Source organism: Oncorhynchus mykiss, chromosome 8, assembly GCF_057628025.1.
Source record: "Oncorhynchus mykiss isolate SJ-2025 chromosome 8, ASM5762802v1, whole genome shotgun sequence".
Classification (NCBI taxonomy): Eukaryota; Metazoa; Chordata; class Actinopteri; order Salmoniformes; family Salmonidae; genus Oncorhynchus; species Oncorhynchus mykiss.
In genome coordinates, this window is record NC_143029.1 from 28,553,974 (window position 1) to 28,575,104 (window position 21,131).

Sequence of the window (21,131 nt, forward strand, 5' to 3'; positions counted from 1 at the left end):
GACAATCACTGACTACAAAAGGAAAACCAGCCACGTCACGGACACCGTCTTGCTTCCAGACAAACATGTTCACCCATGACTGCATGTCCATGCATGCCTCCAACTCAATCGTCAAATTTGCAGACGACACAACAGTAGGCAATGACGACACAGCCTACAGGGAGGAGGTGAGGGCTCTCGGAGTGTGGTGTCAGGAAAACAACCTCTCACTCAACGTCAACAAAAGTCAGTTGTACACCTGAATGCATTCAACTAAAATGTGTCTTCCGCCTTTAACCCAACTTTGAATCAAAGGTGCGGGCGGCTGCCGTAATTGACATCCACGTCTTCGGCGGCCGGGGTAAAATGGCTCGGGCAGAATGACAGATTTATACCTTGTCAGGCTCGGGGATTTGATGGAGCAACCTTTTCGGTTACTGCCTGGTGCCCCTATCAAAACAAAGGAGATGATCGTGCACTTCAGGAAACAGTTTTAAGTTCCTCTGAGTACACATCACGGACAAGCTGAAATGGTCCACCCACAGACAGTATGGTAAGGCGCAATAGCACCTCTTCATCCTCTGGAGGCTCAAGAAATTTGGCTTGTCACCTAAAACCCTCAAACTTTTAGATGCAAAATTGAGAGCATCCTGTCATGCTGTATCACCGCCTGGTACAGTAACTGAACCGCCCACAACCGCAGGGCTCTTCAGAGGGTGGTGCGGTCTGCACAACGCATCACCGGGAGCAAACTACCTTCCCTCCAGGACACCTACAGCACCCGATGTCACAGAAAGGCCAAAAAGATCAAGGACAACACCCACCCGAGCCACTGCCTGTTCACCCCAATACCATCCAGAAGGCGAGGTCAGTACAGGTCCATCAAAGCTAGGACCAAGCGACAGAATCTGTTTTTCAATCTTAAGGCCATCAGATTGTTAAACAGCCATCACTAACACAGAGAGGCTGCTGCCTACATACAAATGTGAAATCTTTGGCCACTTTAATAAATGGATCACTAGTCACTTTAATGCCACTTCAATAATGTTTACATATCTTGCATTACTCATCTCATGTGTATATACTGTATTTTATACCATCGATTGCATCTTGCCTCTCATCGCTCATCCATATTTTTATATATTCTTAATCCATTCCTTAGATTTGTGTGTATTAGATAGTTGTTGTAAAATTGTTAGATATTGCTGCAGTGTCAGAACTAGAAGCACAAGCATTTCGCTACACTCGCAATAACATCTGCTAACCATGTGTATGTGACCAATTTGATTTAAGTTTCTTGCTCATTGTTCGGTGATGGAAATTGCTTCTTTTTTTTAAAAATATTTTTTATATATGGATGTAGCTATGGACATGGGGCACATGCTGCTAGCAGGTAGTCATTGTACCAGAAGTTCTCAAATGCAGTCGCTATGGAATGCCCATCGACCTTGTCTTATTCATTAATCAGAGGTCTAATATTGGGCTAGTGGCATGATTGTATACTTCAAAACCATATGCATATCATTCATTTAAAATTCCCATATTTATGATGTGCAATTATTTTTTTATGACTGACCTTACAGCAAGACCATAACACAATTAACTGAACTTAGAACAGTATCTTTCATTCCAACTTCCAGGGTGAACACTTCATAATGGGTTTGTGAAGGCTTTATTATTGTTACTATTTCTCAAATCATAAGAAAACAGCATGGGGGTTACGAAACATTTAGCAAAGCCCACAAGACGTAGCCAAATGCTGATTTTTATTTTTTTTAAAGGTAGTCTATGATTTGTGAAACATTTATGTAGCCTAGTGCTTATGATGACATGCACTATATATATACTTTTTGTTTAATCTAACTGCAATGATTTCTTGCCAATTGTATTATACCATCAAGCTTATTTGAACAGTTGTCTTTATTTGTGAAGAACTTTTCTTACATTGTCTGCTTAACATCAGAGACAAGCTTGCATGTAATATGGTGCATTTTCACATATGCAATATTTAGCATCTCTAAATATGGATTTGGGCAGAGGATATTTGTGTAATACTGCACAGTGGTAAGCTCAATTTCTTTTTTTTTGTGGTGCTGAAGTCTTATGCAAAATGCAGGTCTTACCATCTGCTGAGACGAATTGCCCCACAGCTGACGAAATCCCACCACTGCCCTCCACGAATTGCACCTCGGACACGATGATGTTGTCCTCCAGCACAGACCCACAGTTCGTGCATACTGCATTGCCCCGAGCCTGATCGAGGTCGATCTCGGAACAACCACAGTTCTTGCATATGCGGGAAGTCATGTCTGTGGTGTCCGCCCAAATAAACCTGTATCAAAAGAGGATCATTTGTCACTTCTGTGTAACGTTTGCTACATAATCATATTTACACATTCCCCATGCAATGTGTTGATTAGACCAGTAGGCCACCATTGACAAGCCATCAATATATTTGTGCATGCTAAACTTTGCTTTAGAGAAGATTTTTCAAGCAATTACTGAAATTGTTCGGACAAGACATGAGATCACAGTAACCTGGGACAAGGTTTGCGCTCATTGTCACAACAGTACCAAAGTCAAGATAACCAGCTAGCTAACCCATTTAATGTGTAGCTAGCTACATTAGCAACTAGATATCACACACCCACTACTGTAATGCAGAAGGGGAGACATGCATGGCAAATATGTTTTCATTTCATTTTCAAAGCCGAGATAGTACTTACTATCTTTATATTTAGCTAGCTACCTGACGTTATTCAAAGTTTAATACCTGCGCGGTGTTAGCTAGTACTTGTAATGGCGACAAAGAAATCCAGTACAGGAGGAAACACTTCAGACGCTATGGATACTTGGTTAACTCTTTTCTCATAGTAAAAAGACTGTGCATATGCTAAAAGCTTGTTCTCAAAACATGTTCACGTGATACAACGATATGCCGTTAAAAAAAGGTAATTGTTAGCTAATTTCATATCCCATTCGACGAGGTTGCTTATGTTTTGGTGTTTTGACTTTCGCAAAACCTACTCGGCATAAGCTAAACCAAATATTTTATTTTCAGGGTAAGGATGACAACTTCAGGATGAGTATTGAATTTATTGAAACTATGTACACAGTATTCTTATTTATGTATCTCAATTATTATGTACACAGTATTCTTATTTATGTATCTCAATTATTATGTACACCGAAATACAATGAAATCACTTTACAGTTAGTAGCTATTGCTTTTAAAAAAAAGGTTTTAAATGTACACCCCTAAATTTACATTTAGTTCCTTCCATCACTAATCCGGGTGCGACGCGCTCTGTGATGACGATTGGTGGGCGGGTATTTCGCGCGCCAATCCTCCAGTGTTTTTGTTACCACAATAGTTAACCAGCATGCCGTTCACATTTTGCTTGCTGATGCCTCACAGAATGGAGAAATGTATCCCAGACTAAATGGTATGTATGGGAAATATGGATTGGGAACAATTGGAGCTCAACCCAAGGATTATAGCAGCCGTAAAGAAAGGTAAAAATAAACGGACGTTCGCTAGCTAGCCATAATTCGGCTAGACGTACATTAGCTAATTTTATATAACAGTTGGGACTAATCTTGGATGCTGATTGGTTAAAACCGCATTCCAGCCCGTGTCTATAATTAAGCAGTAAGGCCCGAGCGGTGTGCTATATTGCTAATGTACCACGGCTAAGGGCTGTTTGTAATTCCGACGCTATGCGCGGAGTGCCTGGATACAGCCCTTCGCTGTGGTATATTGGCCATATACCACAAACTCCAGAGGGGCCTTATTGCTATTATAAACTGGTTATCAACGTAATTAGAGCTGTGAAATGAAAGGTGTTTTCATACCTGTGGTATACAGTCTGATATACCACAGCTGTCAGCCAATCAGCATTCAGGGCTCGAACCACCCAGTTGTATATTCCACAAGTTACCACTGGCTAAAGCTATGATGTTGAAATGTCTATTTACTTTGATCCATCTCACTGTGCAATCCACTGTGATCAGCCCAGCCAGCCAATTTATAGATTTGATTTCCACTATAAAAAGCATCTAGACATTTAATTTAGACTAGCATTTGATTTTAAATAGCAGATATTTGTATAAACCTTGCTGTCTGTCTCTGATATTTGCAACATTGTTTCAATATTGAAATTGGATATCCCGCTGTCCCATAGTAATGAACATGTCGAGACGAGACGGACAGGCATCTAGTCAGCCAGTCAAAATCATGAATCAGCTGGCAGCATTTTTATGGATGTATACATAGAAATGTCAATAGAAAACAGGTGAAACGAAATGCAGCTAGTTTGATGTCTTTCCAGCTTCAGTTTGAAGTGATTGTGTTGTTGGCTAGCTCCTCTGAACAAGTGTCCTGACGAGAAAGCACATCTTCTATGCCAGGCAAAATCGTGGATCATTAGCTCATTGTTGTGCGTGTATCCAAATAAATGTCACTAGAAAACAGCTTAAACAAATGCAAATGCAGCTACTTTGCTGTTATTCTGGCGTAGTTGGCTAGCTAGCAAGAAAGGGTTATAAGAATGTTGCCAGCCAGTATGACAATGGAACATTTAGTACGAACAAAAGACTGAACGACTGGGTCACGTCTCTGGCAACCAAGCCAATAGAACGAATGATCAGCCGGCTCTGGGTAGCAACCCTAGATTTGTGTCAGGACTATATCTTGTGGAAGGATGAAATAGTATGAATAAATTAATCAAAATAATTTTTTTTAAATGAAAATGTCAATCATTATTTGACTATGTTGGTAACCCATTATATGAAAGTGATAATGCCCTTAAAGCTGGTGTTTGAAGGATATATTGGCACAGCTGATTAAACAGCATGATCATTACACAGGTGCACCTTGTGATTGGGACAATAAAAGGCCACTCTAAAATGTTCCATTTTGTCACAACACAAAGCTACAGCTGTCTCAAGTTTTGAGGGAGTGTGCAATTGGCATGCTGACTGCAGGAATGTCCACCAAAGCTGTTGCCAGATAACTAAATGTTCATTTCTCAACCATAAGCTGCCTCCAACGTCGTTTCAGAGAATTGGTCGGTACGTCCAACCGGTCGGTACTTCCAATGGTCTTGGCCTGACTGCAGGTCGGTGCCGTAACCGACTTCAGTGGGCAAATGCTCACTTTCGATGGCCTTCGGCACACTGGAGAAGTGTGCTCTTCACAGATGAATCTCAGTTTCAACTGTGCTAGGCAGATGGCAGGCTGTGTATGGCGTCGTGTGGAAGCAAACAGTTTACGCATGTCAATGTTGTGAACAGAGTGCCCCATGGTGGTGTTATGGTATGGGCAGGCAAAAGCTATGGGCCGCGAACACAATTTCAATTTGAACCAACAGAGTTAACGTGATGAAATCCTGAGTCCCATTGTGGTGCCATTCATCCACCGCCATCACCTCATGTTTCAGCATGATAATGCACGGCCCCATGTTGAAGGGATCAGTACACAATTCCTGGAAGCTGAAAATGTCTTAGTTCTTCCATGGCTTGCATATTCACCAGACATGCCACCCATTGAGTATATTTGGGATGCTCTGGATGTGACGTGTACGACAGCATGTTCCAGTTCCCACCAATATCAGAGCCACTTTGCACAACTTTCCACAGGCAACAATCGACAGTCTGATCAACTCTATGCGAAGGCGATATGTTGCGCTGCATGGGACAAATTGTGGTCACACCAGATACTGACTGGTTTTCTGATCCACGCCCGTACTTTAAAAAAACTAAAATATACAGTGCCTTGCGAAAGTATTCGGCCCCCTTGAACTTTGCGACCTTTTGCCACATTTCAGGCTTCAAACATAAAGATATAAAACTGTATTTTTTTGTGAAGAATCAACAACAAGTGGGACACAATCATGAAGTGGAACGACATTTATTGGATATTTCAAACTTTTTTAACAAATCAAAAACTGAAAAATTGGGCGTGCAAAATTATTCAGCCCCTTTACTTTCAGTGCAGCAAACTCTCTCCAGAAGTTCAGTGAGGATCTCTGAATGATCCAATGTTGACCTAAATGACTAATGATGATAAATACAATCCACCTGTGTGTAATCAAGTCTCCGTATCAATGCACCTGCACCGTGATAGTCTCAGAGGTCCGTTAAAAGCGCAGAGAGCATCATGAAGAACAAGGAACACACCAGACAGGTCCGAGATACTGTTGTGAAGAAGTTTAAAGCCGGATTTGGATACAAAAAGATTTCCCAAGCTTTAAACATCCCAAGGAGCACTGTGCAAGCGATAATATTGAAATGGAAGGAGTATCAGACCACTGCAAATCTACCAAGACCTGGCCGTCCCTCTAAACTTTCAGCTCATACAAGGAGAAGACTGATCAGAGATGCAGCCAAGAGGCCCATGATCACTCTGGATGAACTGCAGAGATCTACAGCTGAGGTGGGAGACTCTGTCCATAGGACAACAATCAGTCGTATATTGCACAAATCTGTCCTTTATGGAAGAGTGGCAAGAAAGCCATTTCTTAAAGATATCCATAAAAAGTGTTGTTTAAAGTTTGCCACAAGCCACCTGGGAGACACACCAAACATGTGGAAGAAGGTGCTCTGGTCAGATGAAACCAAAATTGAACTTTTTGGCAACAATGCAAAACGTTATGTTTGGCGTAAAAGCAACACAGCTGAACACACCATCCCCACTGTCAAACATGGTGGTGGCAGCATCATGGTTTGGGCCTGCTTTTCTTCAGCAGGGACAGGGAAGATGGTTAAAATTGATGGGAAGATGGATGGAGCCAAATACAGGACCATTCTGGAAGAGAACCTGATGGAGTCTGCAAAAGACCTGAGACTGGGATGGAGATTTGTCTTCCAACAAGACAATGATCCAAAACATAAAGCAAAATCTACAATGGAATGGTTCAAAAATAAACATATCCAGGTGTTAGAATGGCCAAGTCAAAGTCCAGACCTGAATCCAATCGAGAATCTGTGGAAAGAACTGAAAACTGCTGTTCACAAATGCTCTCCATCCAACCTCACTGAGCTCGAGCTGTTTTGCAAGGAGGAATGGGAAAACATTTCAGTCTCTCGATGTGCAAAACTGATAGAGACATACCCCAAGCGACTTACAGCTGTAATCGCAGCAAAAGGTGGCGCTACAAAGTATTAACTTAAGGGGGCTGAATAATTTTACACGCCCAATTTTTCAGTTTTTGATTTGTTAAAAAAGTTTGAAATATCCAATAAATGTCGTTCCACTTCATGATTGTGTCCCACTTGTTGTTGATTCTTCACAAAAAAATACAGTTTTATATCTTTATGTTTGAAGCCTGAAATGTGGCAAAAGGTCGCAAAGTTCAAGGGGGCCGAATACTTTCGCAAGGCACTGTATGTATGTATATATCTGTGACTGACAGATGTACAGATATGCCAGTCATGTGAAATCCATAGATTAGGGCCTAATGAATTTATTTCAATTGACTGATTTCCTTTATATAACTGTAACTCAGTAAAGATCTTTGAAATTGTTGCATGTTGCGTTATAATTCGTGTTATTTGTCTTATGCATTTGGTCTTTTACAGCATACTATGCCAGTAGAAGTCAGATACATTTGTATATATAATTTATGTGGACCACCCTTCAAATTTGTGGGTTCAGCTATTTCAGCCACACCCGTTGCTGACAGGTATAGTATGCCACCTTTCCAACAAGTCAGTTTGGCAAATTTCTGCCCTGGTAGTGCTGCCCCGGTCAACTGTAAGTGCGGTTATTGTGAAGTGGAAATGTCTAGGAGCAACAACGTCTCATTCGTGAAGTGGCAGGCCACACAAGCTTACAGAACGGGACTGCTGTGTGCTGAAGCACGTAAAAATCATCTCAGTTGCAACACTCACTATCAAGTTCCAAACTGCCGCTGGAAGCAACGTCGGCACAATAACTGTTAGTCGGGAGCTTCATGAAATGAGTTTCCATGCACAAGCAGCTGCACACAAGCCTAAGATCAGCATGTGCAATGCCATGCGTCGGCTGGAGTGGTGTAAAGCTCACTGTCATTGGACTCTGGAGCAGTGGAAACGTGTTCTCTGGAGTGATGAATCACGCTTCACCATCTGGCAGTCCAATGGACAAATCTGGGTTTGTTGGATGCAAGGCGAATGCTACCTGCCTGAACGCATAGTTCAACTAAAGTTTGTTGGAGGAGGAATAATGGTCTGGGGCTGTTTTTCATGGTTCAGGCTAGGCCCCTTTGTTCCAGGTGAAGGGGAATCTTAACGCTACAGAATAGTGACATTCTAGATTCTGTGCTTCCAACTTTGGCAACAGTTTGGGGAAAGCCCTTTCCTGTTTCAGCATGACAATGCCCCGTGCGTGCACAAAGCGAGGTCCATACAGAAGTGGTTTGTTGAGATCTGTGTGGAAAAACTTGACTGGCCTGCACAGAGCCCTGACCTCAACCCCATTAAACACCTTTGGGATGAATTGCAACGCCAACTGTGAGCCAGGCCTAATCGCTCAACATCAGTGCTCGACCTCACTAATGCTCTTGTGACTATTTTAATTCATGGTGTCAGAATACACTGCTCTATTAAAGCTGCAATATGTAACCTTTTGGGGCGACCGGAACAATTCACAGTGAAATGTGAGTTTTATAGATCTGTCATTATCATTGAAAGCAAGTTTAAGAAGCTGTAGAGCTGTTCTATGTGCACTATTGTTATGCTTCCCATTCTTACGTTTATATTTGGCGTCGTTTACTTTCAGTTTTGTACACCAGCTTCAAAAAAGCTGAAAATACAATATTTTTTGTTTATAGAAGAGTTATTTCACAGCGTTTTTAGATGGTACAATTATTCTCAACATGATTCTTGCTTGTTTTGTCACAAACTGAAATTAGGCAAACATTAGAATTTTAGCAACCAGTAAATGGCGGAGCGATTTCCACGTAGTGGAACTTTAAAGCAATTCAGAACTAATTTGTTGACATGTTTTGTTGCAGATTCAAAGCCAGATGAACTCATTGCAGAATATATCCATAATCATGAATGAATAAGTACATTTATTTGACAAAAATGCACCTAGTCACCGATCAAATCACGTCAAACACCCGAACTCCAACAATTACATTGTTTTAAAGAAATCAAAATAGTAAGCAATTTGTACATATGCCTTTTATACATAACATATGAATTGAAGTAAAATTATGAATTCATCAATGTCACAAACCTGGGAAGAGCACCATATGAACTATTATTATTGAGAGCGCACAGATTCTTATGCTTTTCCATTTTGACGAATTAGACCAGCACAAACAACAAACGAAAGGGAATATTGAATGATCCATCGCATCTCCCAAAAAACATTTTCAACATACATCTGTAAAATGATAGTTTCTAGACTAAAGCTTTGTGGTTGTCTTCCTCTAAGGCTTCCATGTCTTCTCCCTGGACCTCCTCAATGTCCACCTCTTGAACATCAGACTGAGGCCTCATCTTCACTGTCACTTTCCAACCTTGTTGGGGATGGCTTGTTGTCAGGCTCAAAAAGCCTCAAATTTGCCTGGATGACCACCAATTTTTCTGCCAAGAACCTTGCCCTCATCCAGGCCAAGGTGGTGAGACACGGTAGGGATGAAACCATAGGCCTTGTTGAGCTCTGCACCAGCCAGGATGCTCTTGCCAGCATACTTGGTGTCCAACATGTATGCTGTGGCGTGTATGAGCTTCAGGCAGAAGTCTTCACACTTTTTGATGTATTTCAGAAGTACAGTAACCTCTGCTTGGAGCAACAGTGAAGTGGGCAGGGCTGTACAGATTTTTCTTTTACATTTGCAAGTAGAGTCTGAACATCAGACAGGATGGCATTGTCTCCCTCAATCCGTGCAATGGCTACTGCTATAGGTTTTAGGAGTTTCAGGCTGCTTACCACTCTTTCCCAAAATACATCATCCAGGAGGATCCTCTTGATGGGGCTGTCCATATCGGCAGACTGTGATATGGCCATTTCTTGGAGAGACTCCTTCCCCTCCAGGAGACTGTCAAACATGATGACAACACCATCCCAACGGGTGTTGCTGGGCAGCTTCAATGTGGTGCTCTTATTTTTCTCACTTTGTTTGGTGAGGTAGATTGCTGATGACCCTTCACATACCAAACCATTTCCCTGGCTCTCTTGTAGAGTGTATTCATTTTTTTCAGTGCCATGGTGTCCTTGAGGAGCAGATTCAATGCATGAGCAGTACAGCCAATGGTTGTGATGTGAGGGTAGGACCCCTCCACTTTAGACCAAGCAGCCTTCATGTTCGCAGCATTGTCTGTCACCAGTGCAACTACCTTCTGTGATCCAAGGTAATTGATGACTGCTTTCAGCTCATCTGCAAAGTAGAGACCGGTGTGTCTGTTGTCCGTAGTGTCTGTGCTCTTGTAGAATACTGGTTGAGGGGTGGAGATTATGTAGTTATTTCTTGCCCACGAACATTCGACCACCCATCAGAGATGATTGCAATACAGTCTGCTTTCTCTATGATTTGCTTGACCTTCACTTGAACTCTGCATCCAGCAAATGAGTAGATAAAGCATGTCTGGTTGGAGGGATTTATGCTGGGCGAAGAACATTCAGAAATCTCTTCCAATACACATTGCCTGTGAGCATCAGAGGTGAACCAGTTGCATACACAGCTCTAGCAAGACATTCATCATAATTTCTCTGACTACGTTCCTCCAATGAGTCAAAAAAACTTCTGATTCCAGGAGGACCATGAGCTGTTGCTGTTGATAAGGTGTCTGATTCATAATTTTCACCTCGAATAGAAGTAGAGGGACTTTTGTCAGAGGTTGCTTGCTATAGCGCTGAGGGAACTTTATGCACTTGGCCAGATGATTCTGCATCTTTGTTGCATTCTTCACATATGATTTGGCACAGTATTTGCCAATGTACACAGCTTTTCCTTCTACATTAGCTGCAGTAAAATGTCTCCACACATCAGATAGTGCTTTTGACATTTTCCTGTAAAGATTAGTTTTTTTTTTATGTAAAAAAAAAAAAAACGCACAATTCCATGTACAGATAAATAGTTAAGCAGTTAGATTAAACAACTCCTTTGTAAGATAAATGTTTTAAAATGAAACATGTATGGAAACAGGGGAATTAACACTCCTCAGTTAGCAGGCTCAAGTTAGCTACAACCCACATGGTAGCAAAGACTAACTAGCAGAAATCTTTAACAAGTTAGAAGTAATTTAAACACACTTTGCTGTAGGCTACTATTTACTAGTAACAAAAAATGTATGTCATGTAAAATATATATTCACCCCACCCCGTATTGTAATCAAAACTTACCAGAAAGCATGTAGTCCTAGGCTCAGACAGTGTAGTAGTGTGGGCTCAATAGCATCTCATTAGTGTGCAAGATCTTGAGGATCAGCTGTACATGTTATGGAAGAATGCACTGTGCATGCAGAGGGTTGCAATTCCATTGAATTGGGAATAGTTTAACCAAAATATGCCACAAGACCTAGAATTGCCTTGTGTATCCCACAAAAGAGGTTAACTGTTAGCTTATAATTTTTTTTGATGAATTTAAGAAAGATTCCCATGGAAAATTTCCGGATGTTTCCTGGAAAGTTTCCGACCCTTTGTAACCCTAGTCTGAACCCCAGAATTAGCGGGACAGCATTACACAGGTGGGGAAAAAGGTAGCAAAAACAGTACACCACAACACTTTTAAACATGTTACTGAGTCTAGAGGTTATCAAATCAGGAGAAGAACAAGTGAAGGAAGCAGCATAGGGAAAATGGGTGAAGGTAGGGTGTGTTTATAGAGATAAGATTGAGAGTTCCAAAATGTCCGAAGTTGAGGGGGGCATGAAAGGCATACAACTTAATTATTGATGACAGCATTTTGTAGACAACATGGTGGTTTACATTTATGTCTACTGTGTGTGAATGATGGAAGAATCTTACCCCAGCTGTAGGTCAATTGTTTGAGGTCATTTAGGCCTGCACATCAACCAGTACTGGGACCATTGGAGACTTGGAACGCTTGCTCTCAAAATGCTGTTTGAATGTCTTTGGGTCTGCATCTATAAAGAGATCAGGTGGAGTGCTCCACAGTGCCCAAAGTTGAGGGACTATGGGGCATAAAAGGCACACTGTTGAATAAGGGGTAACTTGGGGGGTGGTTGGCTTTCATGGCATCAGTCAACAAGTTCAATTTGAGAGTGGAGCATGCATTATATCAATACCCCCCCTCCCCCAATCCAGATCTGAATGGCAGGAGTGTGTATACGCTTTTGTTCCAGCCCTTACCTGATTACAAATAGCCTATTGCCATGATTCAGTATGTTGATTATTTAAGTCCGGTGTTTGAGCTGGGCTGGGACAAAATTTGTCACACACATCTGGTCTTCAGGACTTCCTGCAATGCCTGAAACAGACTAGAGCAGGAGAATAGTGTTTCAGGTTGAAACCGCTTACTTAGTTGAGAGGTGGCAAGACTCCGGCACACCCACTGGTTCTGGAATAGAGAAGGCGCAAATAAGGTTTTCAATTTGGCCTCAATAACATGACAGTAATTCTACCGAAAAAGCAAATGTTTTGAGTACCAATTAATTAAAAACCCACTATAGCAGGTAGGACTAAACAAGGTTGCATAACTTTGCCTACTAGCTATACTAATGATCTGCTGACCAAAGCGTTACAGCAAACATATCAATGTTTTCCTGCAGTAAAGTAAGCACACTGTTGACTGCTGAAACCTATCAAAGCCAGACTAAAATAATACAGCTAGCTAGGGTAGTTACAAGTAGTAGTACTTGAAGTAGTATGTCTCACCCCTCACCCAGACACAAACCAACATTATCAAGAACGCCTAGCCCTAGCTTCACCATTTAAGTTAATTAGCAAGCTAGACTGTTGGTTTATAAAAGCCAAAGAAGGTTCTCATGCATTTAAATGACTAGACAAGTCGATGGCTAATGTAGCTATCTAGCCAGGCTAATGTTGCTAATTATCTGACTGTGAGCGAGCTAGCTAGCTAGATTACAGGCATATTTAATTGAATGGTCTATTTTAAAAAACTTTAGCCAATTTATTAATACATTTAGCTAACATTAGATAGTTAATCCAGAGATTCTTACCTTTGCCTCGATTTGACAGTCTTGTCCAGGTCATCATGGCCCTGGTGAGGTGACGTGAAGCTTGAGACAGGCATTTGTCATGCTGTATGATAGCAGCTAATTAGCATTTAATTTCAGGGGGGTAAATACAGGCGAATATATTGAGAAGTCGCCTTGTCTGAGAGAGATGTACACGATTATGAATACATCACGCCAGGGTAAGCCTACACGATACACAGCCATTATTTGAAGTGTTTCTAAAATTCACAATGGCTAAACGAGTGGTGGGAAAACGATTGGAACCATTTCCATGTTTGACCGTTAAGTTTGTGTGTTATGACTCATACTGTGGTAGGCTATTACCATGAGCCAATCCTCTCCAATTAAGGTCCCACCAACCTCCTGTGTTGTATTGCCATATGACATGGAAACGTAGCTAATGTTATACCCCTTGACTTATTCCACATTTTGTTGTGTTAGACTGAACTCAAAATTGATGAAATCGTTTTTTTTATATCACCCATCTACGAACAATACCCCATAATGACAAAGTGAAAACCACCTTTTTGGATTTTTTTTGCTAATTTATTGAAAATTAAATATAGAAATATCTTATTTACATAAGTATTCACAACTCTGAGTCAATATTGTGTAGAAGCACCTTTGGCAGAAATTATAGCTGTGAGTCTTTCTGGGTAGGTCTCAAAGAGCTTTCCACTCCTGGATTGTGCAACATTTGTAACAACTGTAACTAGGCCACTCCGGAACATTCACTGTCTTCTTGGTAAGCAACTGTAGTGTAGATTTGGCCTTGTGTTTTAGGTTTTTGTCGTGCTTAAAGGTGAATTAATCTCCCAGTGTCTGGTGGCAGTCAGACTGAACCAGGTTTTCTTCTAGGATTTTGCCTGTGCTTAGCTCCATTCTGTTTGTTTTTTTATCTTAAACTCACCAGTTTTAACGATTACAAGCATACCCATAACATGATGCAGCCATCACTATGCTTGAAAATATGGAGAGTGATATCTCGTAATATGTTTGGAGCATATCCAATACCACACTTTGTATTCAGGCCAAAAAGTGAATTGCTTTGCCACATTTCTGACAGTATTACTTTAGTGCCTTGTTACAAACAGAATGTAGGTTTAGGAATATTTTTGTTCTGTACAGGCTTCCTTTTCACTCTCAATTAGGTTAGTATTGTAACTACAGTTTTCTCCTATCACATTCAACTCTTAACTTGTTGCGTCGAGCAAACCCGTATCTGGGAGCGTAATCATAGCCTCAAGCTCATTACCATAACGCAACGTTAACTATTCATGAAAATCGCAAATGAAATGAAAGAAATATATTCACTCACAAGCTTAGCCTTTTGTTAACAACACTGTCATCTCAGATTTTCAAAATATGCTTTTCAACCATAGCTACACAAGCATTTGTGTAAGAGTATTGATAGCTAGCATAGCATTAAGCCTAGCATTCAGCAGGCAACATTTTCACAAAAACAAGAAAAGCATTCAAATAAAATCATTTACCTTTGAAGAACTTCGGATGTTTTCAATGAGGAGACTCTCAGTTAGATAGCAAATGTTCATTTTTTCCAAAAAGATTATTTGTGTAGGAGAAATCGCTCCGTTTTGTTCATCACGTTTGGCTAAGAAAAAAATCTGAAAATGCAGTCTCTACAACGCCGAACTTTTTACCAAATTAACTCCATATTATCGACAGAAACATGGCAAACGTTGTTTAGAATCAATTCTCAAGGTGTTTTTCACATATCTATTCGATGATAAATCATTTGTGGCAGTTGGGTTTCTCCTCGGAAGCAAACGGAAAAATACACGCAGCTGGAGATTACGCAATAATTGCGACGGAGGACACCAAGCGACCACCTGGTATATGTAGTGTAAAATGGTCAATCTTCCAATGATATGCCTACAAATACGTCACAATGCTGTCAACACTATGGGGAAACGACAGAAAGTCTAAGCTCATTCGTGACCCATTGACAGCCATATAAGGACTCATTGGAACACAGCGCCTTCAAAATCTGGGGCACTTCCTGTTTGAAATTTCATCTTTCATCTTCACCTGTAGCATCAGTTCTGTGGCACTCACAGACAATATCTTTGCAGTTTTGGAAACGTCAGTGTTTTCTTTCCAAAGATGTCAATTATATGCATAGTCGAGCATCTTTTCGTGACAAAATATCTTGTTTAAAACGTTTTTTTATCCAAAAATTCAAAGAGCACCCCCTATATCCAAGAAGTTAACTGTTTTAAAGTCACCATTGGCCTCATTGTGAAATCCCTGAGCTGTTTCCTTCTGCAGCAACTGAGTTAGGAAGGACACCTGTATCTTTTTGTAGTGAATGGGTATATTGATACACCATCCAAAGTGTAATTAACTTCACCATGCTCAAATCGATATTCAATGTCTGCTTTTTTTTCTCCCATTTACCAATAGGTGCCCTTCTTTGCGAGGCATTGGAAAATCTCCCTTGTCTTTGTGGTTGAATCTGTGTTGAAATTCACTGCTCCACTGAGGGACCTTACTATTATCTGTATGTGTGGGGTACAGAGATGAAGTAGTCATTAAAAAAATAATGTTAAACACTATTATTGCACACAGTGAGTCCATGCAACTTATTATGTGACTTAAGCACATGTTTACTCCTGAGCTTATTTAGGCTTGCCAGAACAAAGGAGTTGAATACTGGTCTCAAAACATTTGAGCTTTTCATTTTTTAATAATATACAGGTTATAGTGTGTAGGCCAGTGACAAAAAATGTAATCCATTTTAAATTCAGGCTGTAATACAAAACATTAGGATAAAGTCAATAGGTGTGTGTATACCATCTGAAGGCAATGTATCTATAACATTTCGCTTTGCTAGTCAACGTTGTGGTGTTAAAATGTATGCTGTAGGTGCGTCTGCTCATTATTAATTTATGTTGATCTTAGCTAATGTGAAATCAGCGAGGGAGATTCTCAGTCTCTCGGGTCCGGATCTACAACGACTCACCCACCTGTCAAAGTCAGACGTGCAACACCTGCACACAGCTGTTGCTGTCTCTTACCGCAGACATTCACCTGTAACAGGTAGGCGTGCTCTATTCTATTGCAGGGTTCTCCAACTCCAAACATGGAGAGCTACTGGGTGTGCAGATTTTGATTCAGGCCCAGCACTAACACACCAACTAGCTAGCTATGTTTAGACAGGTGTTTTAGTGCTGGCTAGACTAAGTGATGCAAAAACCATACATTTGCATAGATTTTTTTGTACAGCAAAATCATGTCAACATGCATTCGGAAAGTATTCAGACCCCTTTACTTTTTCAACATTTTCTTATGTTACAGCCCTATTCTATAATTGACAAAACATTTTTACTCCTGAATCTACACACAATACCCCATAATGACAATGCGAAAACAAGTTTTTAGAAATACAAAACAAAACCTTATTTGCATAAATATTCATACCCTTTTGGTTATGAGACTCGAAATTGAGCTCAGGTGCATCCTGTTTCCATTGATCATCCTTGATGTTTCTAAAACTTGATTGGAGTCCACCTGTGGTAATTTCAGTTGATTGGACATGATTTGGAAGGCGCACACCTGTCTATGTAAGGTCCCACAGTTAACAGTGCATGTCAGAGACAAAAACCAAGCCATGAGGTCGAAGGAATTGTCCGTAGAGCTCCGAGACAGGATTGTGTCGGCACAGATCTGGGGAAGGATACCAAAACATTTCTGCAGCATTGAAGGTCCCCATGAACACATTGGCCTCCATCATTCTTAAGTTGAAGAAGTTTGGAACCACCACTACTCTTCCTATAGCTGTCTGGCCAAACTGAGCAGTTGGGGGAGAAGAGCCTTGGTCAGGGAGGTGACCAAGAACCAGATGGTCACTCTGGCAGACGTCCAGAGTTCATATGTGGAGACTGGAGAACCTTCCAGAAGGACAACCATCTTTGCAGCAATCCACCAATCAGGCCTTTATTGTAGAGTGGCCACTCCTCAGTAAAAGGCACATGACAGCCCACTTGGAGTGTGCCAAAAGGCACTTTTAAAGGACTCAGACCATGAGAAACCAGATTCTCTGGTCTGACGAAACCAAAATTGAACTTTTTGGCCTGAATGCCAAGCTGGAGGAAACCTGTCACCATCCCTACGGTGAAGCAATGGTGGTGGCAACATTCTGTTGGGATGTTTTTATTTTTAGGCGCATGTGCGAGTAAAATAGTCGCACTGTATAGCCCTGAAATTCACACACCGAGATGAAGGTGCATCATGCTCTCCTCCATGTAAAGAAATTTGACTGCAGCCAACCACTGCGCACAAATCACACTGCCAACAGGTAACGGGAGGTGGGACAGAGGGCAGATTGTCAAATCAGCAGTGTTTCCCTGTCAGCGCTCGCCTTGCGACTGACTGCCTGTTCAATCAATAGATTGCTATAAGATGCATATCGTTCATTCTAGTGAGAGAGGGCAGGGCAGACTTTTTTTTCTGACTGGCAAATGGAAAAGTAGCCTAGTTTAATTTATTTTCTTAAAAAAAAAATTTGAGTCCAAAACAGGAGGTTTAAAAAGTAACCGAGACATTTTCAGTCCTCTGCAGCATTGCATTAATTAACAAAAGCCTGCACCCCCAGTAACTCACCAGAGTTGGAGATGCACTCTACCACTGTATCCAGCCACCCGGAAGTGATTGTAGCCTAGGCTTTACAATCCTAGTCTCAAACAAGTTTTAGTTTATTATTCAAAGTAACGGATTGTTTGTTTTCACACAGCCTTACAAGTGCACCGTGGAGAGTGTCCCTCTTTGGAACCTGGACACAAGCTAAGTTTGGCTTGCCCTGTTCTGGACGCTCTACTGCGAGGTGGTATACCGTTGAGCGGCATCACAGAACTGGCAGGGGAGAGCAGTGCAGGAAAGACCCAGTTTGGCTTGCAGCTGTGTCTTTCTGTGCAGTACCCACTGGCGTATGGAGGGCTCAATTCAGGTGACCTAATGGATAAAATGGACTGAATCGGGGAGGGACGAATTGGACTAGCCTCTCCAATAAGGAACACATAATTTGTTGCAAAACATTTTAAAACGTTTTCCATTGCATGCCCTTATAAATGCGACCCAGCTCTTTGTTGGCAGTGTTTTGTCCTGATGTTCTGCCTGTAAACCGTATTGTCTAAATATTGTAACTTTTTCATTATTGGCAGATAGTGAGGCTTATGGCATGATATTTTGTATGTGCATGTGTCTTTACACCTGCAGGAGCTGTGTATATTTGCACAGAAGACTCGTTTCCCATCAAGCGTCTGCGGCAGCTCATTACCCAGCAGGCTCGGCTGCGGCCAGAGCTTCCCCATGCCCTGATACAGAGCATCCGTTTCAGCGACAACATCTATATAGAGCATGCTGCCGATCTGGTAGGACAGTGGTGCAACAGACACCCACTTTAGTGGAGAATTACTATAAAACGCCACTGGCACAGGTTGAAAGCAGTTCATGACGTGTCCACATGCAATTGGCTTTCCAGATATGTAGTTAGGTTATGTTCCCATTTATTGCAGAAGTAAAAGATACAAAATATTTTGGTTCAAACATGATGAGGAGCATTCCATAAGCTGTTCTAGTGAGACTGTAAGAACCATATGCTCTCTCCTCTCACCTGTGCTAATACTTTCTGGTCACCTGTGCTTCCTAATATACATGTGACCAGTGTTTCTGTGCTGTGCCAACAGGGTGCACTGCAGGCCTGCGTGTCCCAGCGGGTGCCCATTCTGCTCTCCCGGGGCCTTGTTCGGCTGGTGGTGGTGGACTCGGTGGCGGCTCTGTTCCGCAGCGAGTTCCAGGCGGACGAGGGTATCGAGAGAGCCCGCCACATGCTGGCCTTTGCCGCCACTCTCCACCGCCTGAGTCACAACTACAGTACCCCGGTGCTGTGCATCAACCAGGTAGGGAAAGCCTTAACTACTCAGCAGGCCCAGGTCAAATTCACTATATCAGACTATTTAGGTTTTCCTGGTACTAGTAGGGAAACACTGGAATAGTTCCAAAGTGCAAACTCGAGTATATCCGGAAACTTCCGAGTATTTCACCTAGGTCTGCTGCTACACATGCATGTCCGATGATGTATTATTATTCTTGGCTCACTTGAAAAGGACGTGTTAATCTCAATGTGACTTTGCTGTTTTAAATAAAGGATCAATACAATGAATGATGTTGGATGTGTTCTATTGATATTGCATTGTATAATGTAATTATGTTATGTAATTATTAATGTAATTATATTATGTTAGCCTGACCCTATAGATGAACAAAAGCTAGCGGTATGTTCAGAATAATGTAATGAGTTATTACACCGTACCTATTCAGGTGACAGATGTAATGGATGGGCCAGATCCAGCACACTGTAACTTTGGGTAAGCTGTTTGAGTCTCCTGGTATATTTACTAGTGTGTGTGTATGGCTTTGTGTCTTTGTGTTGTAGTAATAATTAGGTGGGTGCTTACATTTGTCCTATTTCACACATGTAGCAGTGTGTATAAATACGTGTGAATTGGAAAAAGTGGTGTTTGTTTACCCCACTCCCCCTGAAACACCCTCGGAGAGTGGGGTCACGGCCAGGGATCAGACATTATTGACGCGACTGTGTGTGTTTGTGTCCGTCCACATGCTTCTTTCTCAGGTTGGTGGACAATAAGGTGCTGCCCGCCCTGGGCATGGCCTGGGCCAACCAGGTGATGGTGAGGCTGATGCTGCTCCGCCTCCCGGGCTGTGTGGGCACCGGGGAGCAGGGCGGTACCAGCGCCCCTCGCAGGCTGGAGGTGGTGTTCGCCCCCCACCTCCCCAGAGCCAGCTGCCTGTGTGGGGTGTGGGAGGAAGGAGTGAGAGGGCTGCCAAACAGACCCCGGTCTGTCACCAACAGCGTTACCAAGAGACTTGAAACCACAGGCGAATTGGGCCTGAACGATGGTACCTAAATCCGATTAAACTTTTACAGTTATAGGATACAGGAAAAAAGTGCCAAATGGGAAAATGATAGGGACCCGCACACTGTTTAGATGCTCTGCAGTTTTCTTGGTAATATTGTAACCACAAAGGCATTTTTTGTATCAGGTGATTCCAGCAGGGAATGCACACTGGAGGAGAGTGGACACTGCAGGATGGCAGGACTGTTGCCTTACTTTGTGCTTCGACATTCCATAGTGAAGCCTATATGCATTTAAAAGGAGAGAGAAGATAGTAGAAAAAGTATGAAAGTATTATGTGTCAAATGATATGGAAATCCTGACAAACCACCTTTAAAAAAAAATCGAAATACATTTTTAGCAGCAGACATTTTTTGCTTTTCTTTTCACAACAGAATGTAATATAGGCTATTGCAAAAATATATATATATTTTTGCACTACACTTCTGAAGTTTCATTTGCATAGCAGCGTGTTCCTGTTGGAGGGAGCTGACACTTGATTTAGAAATCGGCAGGCCTGTGGTGTATGCCAATTAGTACTGACAACAGCACATCCTAGCAACAGCACTGACGGTTTCTAAATAGTGTAATTTCACTCCAACCAGGACATGCTGTTCTGCAAGTCAAATGCACTTCTGAAAACAGTGCAGAAAACTATCTGCAACGATTGAATTCTGGCCAAAGTCTTTTATTTGTTTCACATGTTAGAGGACGTTCTATCCAGTGATGTAGTGGTAAATAAAATTGGTGGGTAAAGCTAATTGCCATTGGTGGTGAATGAAGTAACGCTTTTTATACTTTCAGTGCATTTTTCCCTAATAGCTGGCTAAACACTCGCAGTGCATTTTTCCCTAATAGCTGGGTAAACACTCGCACAAAAAGAGTAAATGGCATTTACGTGCATTTACTTTAGACGGCTCGGTGCATTCAACACCTCTCAAATACAAGCAGTACTTTGAGCCAGGAGAGATTGACACGCATATTCGTAATATCAGCTCTGTGTACATCCAAGGGCCAATCGTGCTGCCCCGTTCTGAACCAATTGCAATTTTCCTAAGTACTTTT

The 21,131-nt window shown here is 41.7% G+C and overlaps 2 protein-coding genes across 4 annotated transcripts in view; one reads left to right on the top strand and one right to left on the bottom strand.

Annotated features, from left to right (window-relative positions):
• Positions 1–3,063, bottom strand: part of brf1b (BRF1 general transcription factor IIIB subunit b) — a 126,799-nt gene extending 123,736 nt beyond the window's left edge. The window contains exons 1-2 of one of the 2 annotated variants that reach the window (XM_021612195.3): positions 2,753–3,063; positions 2,103–2,311 (exon numbers count right to left, since the gene is read on the bottom strand). In XM_021612195.3, the coding sequence (XP_021467870.2) occupies positions 2,103–2,286 (184 nt within the window). In that variant the 5' untranslated portion in view covers positions 2,287–2,311; positions 2,753–3,063. Of the gene's footprint in view, positions 1–2,102; positions 2,312–2,705 lie in introns of both variants that reach the window. The other variant, XM_090243091.1, reaches the window with a different exon arrangement.
• A 204-nt stretch (positions 3,064–3,267) lies between these two features.
• Positions 3,268–20,827, top strand: xrcc3 (X-ray repair complementing 3). Of its 2 annotated transcripts, none has more exons than XM_036985219.2 (7): positions 3,268–3,495; positions 16,054–16,191; positions 17,885–18,097; positions 18,367–18,521; positions 18,837–19,049; positions 19,471–19,517; positions 19,784–20,827. In XM_036985219.2, the coding sequence occupies exons 1-7, from the start codon at positions 3,423–3,425 to the stop codon at positions 20,076–20,078; spliced, it is 1,134 nt and encodes a 377-aa protein (XP_036841114.1). In that variant the 5' UTR covers positions 3,268–3,422; the 3' UTR covers positions 20,079–20,827. The 2 variants fall into 2 exon arrangements, with proteins under 2 accessions (XP_036841114.1, XP_036841115.1); XM_036985220.2 differs by having other exon boundaries at positions 3,300–3,425.
• The last annotated feature ends 304 nt before the right edge of the window (positions 20,828–21,131 follow it).

Excerpts from the sequence above, each read along its gene's own strand:
- xrcc3 (XM_036985219.2), top strand. The coding sequence starts at position 3,423 with ATGGTATGTATGGGAAATATGGATTGGGAACAATTGGAGCTCAACCCA. Across the intron at positions 16,192-17,884 it reads CAGACATTCACCTGTAACAG|CCTTACAAGTGCACCGTGGA; the intron begins GTAGGCGTGCTC and ends GTTTTCACACAG. Across the intron at positions 19,518-19,783 it reads CCAGCACACTGTAACTTTGG|GTTGGTGGACAATAAGGTGC; the intron begins GTAAGCTGTTTG and ends CTTCTTTCTCAG.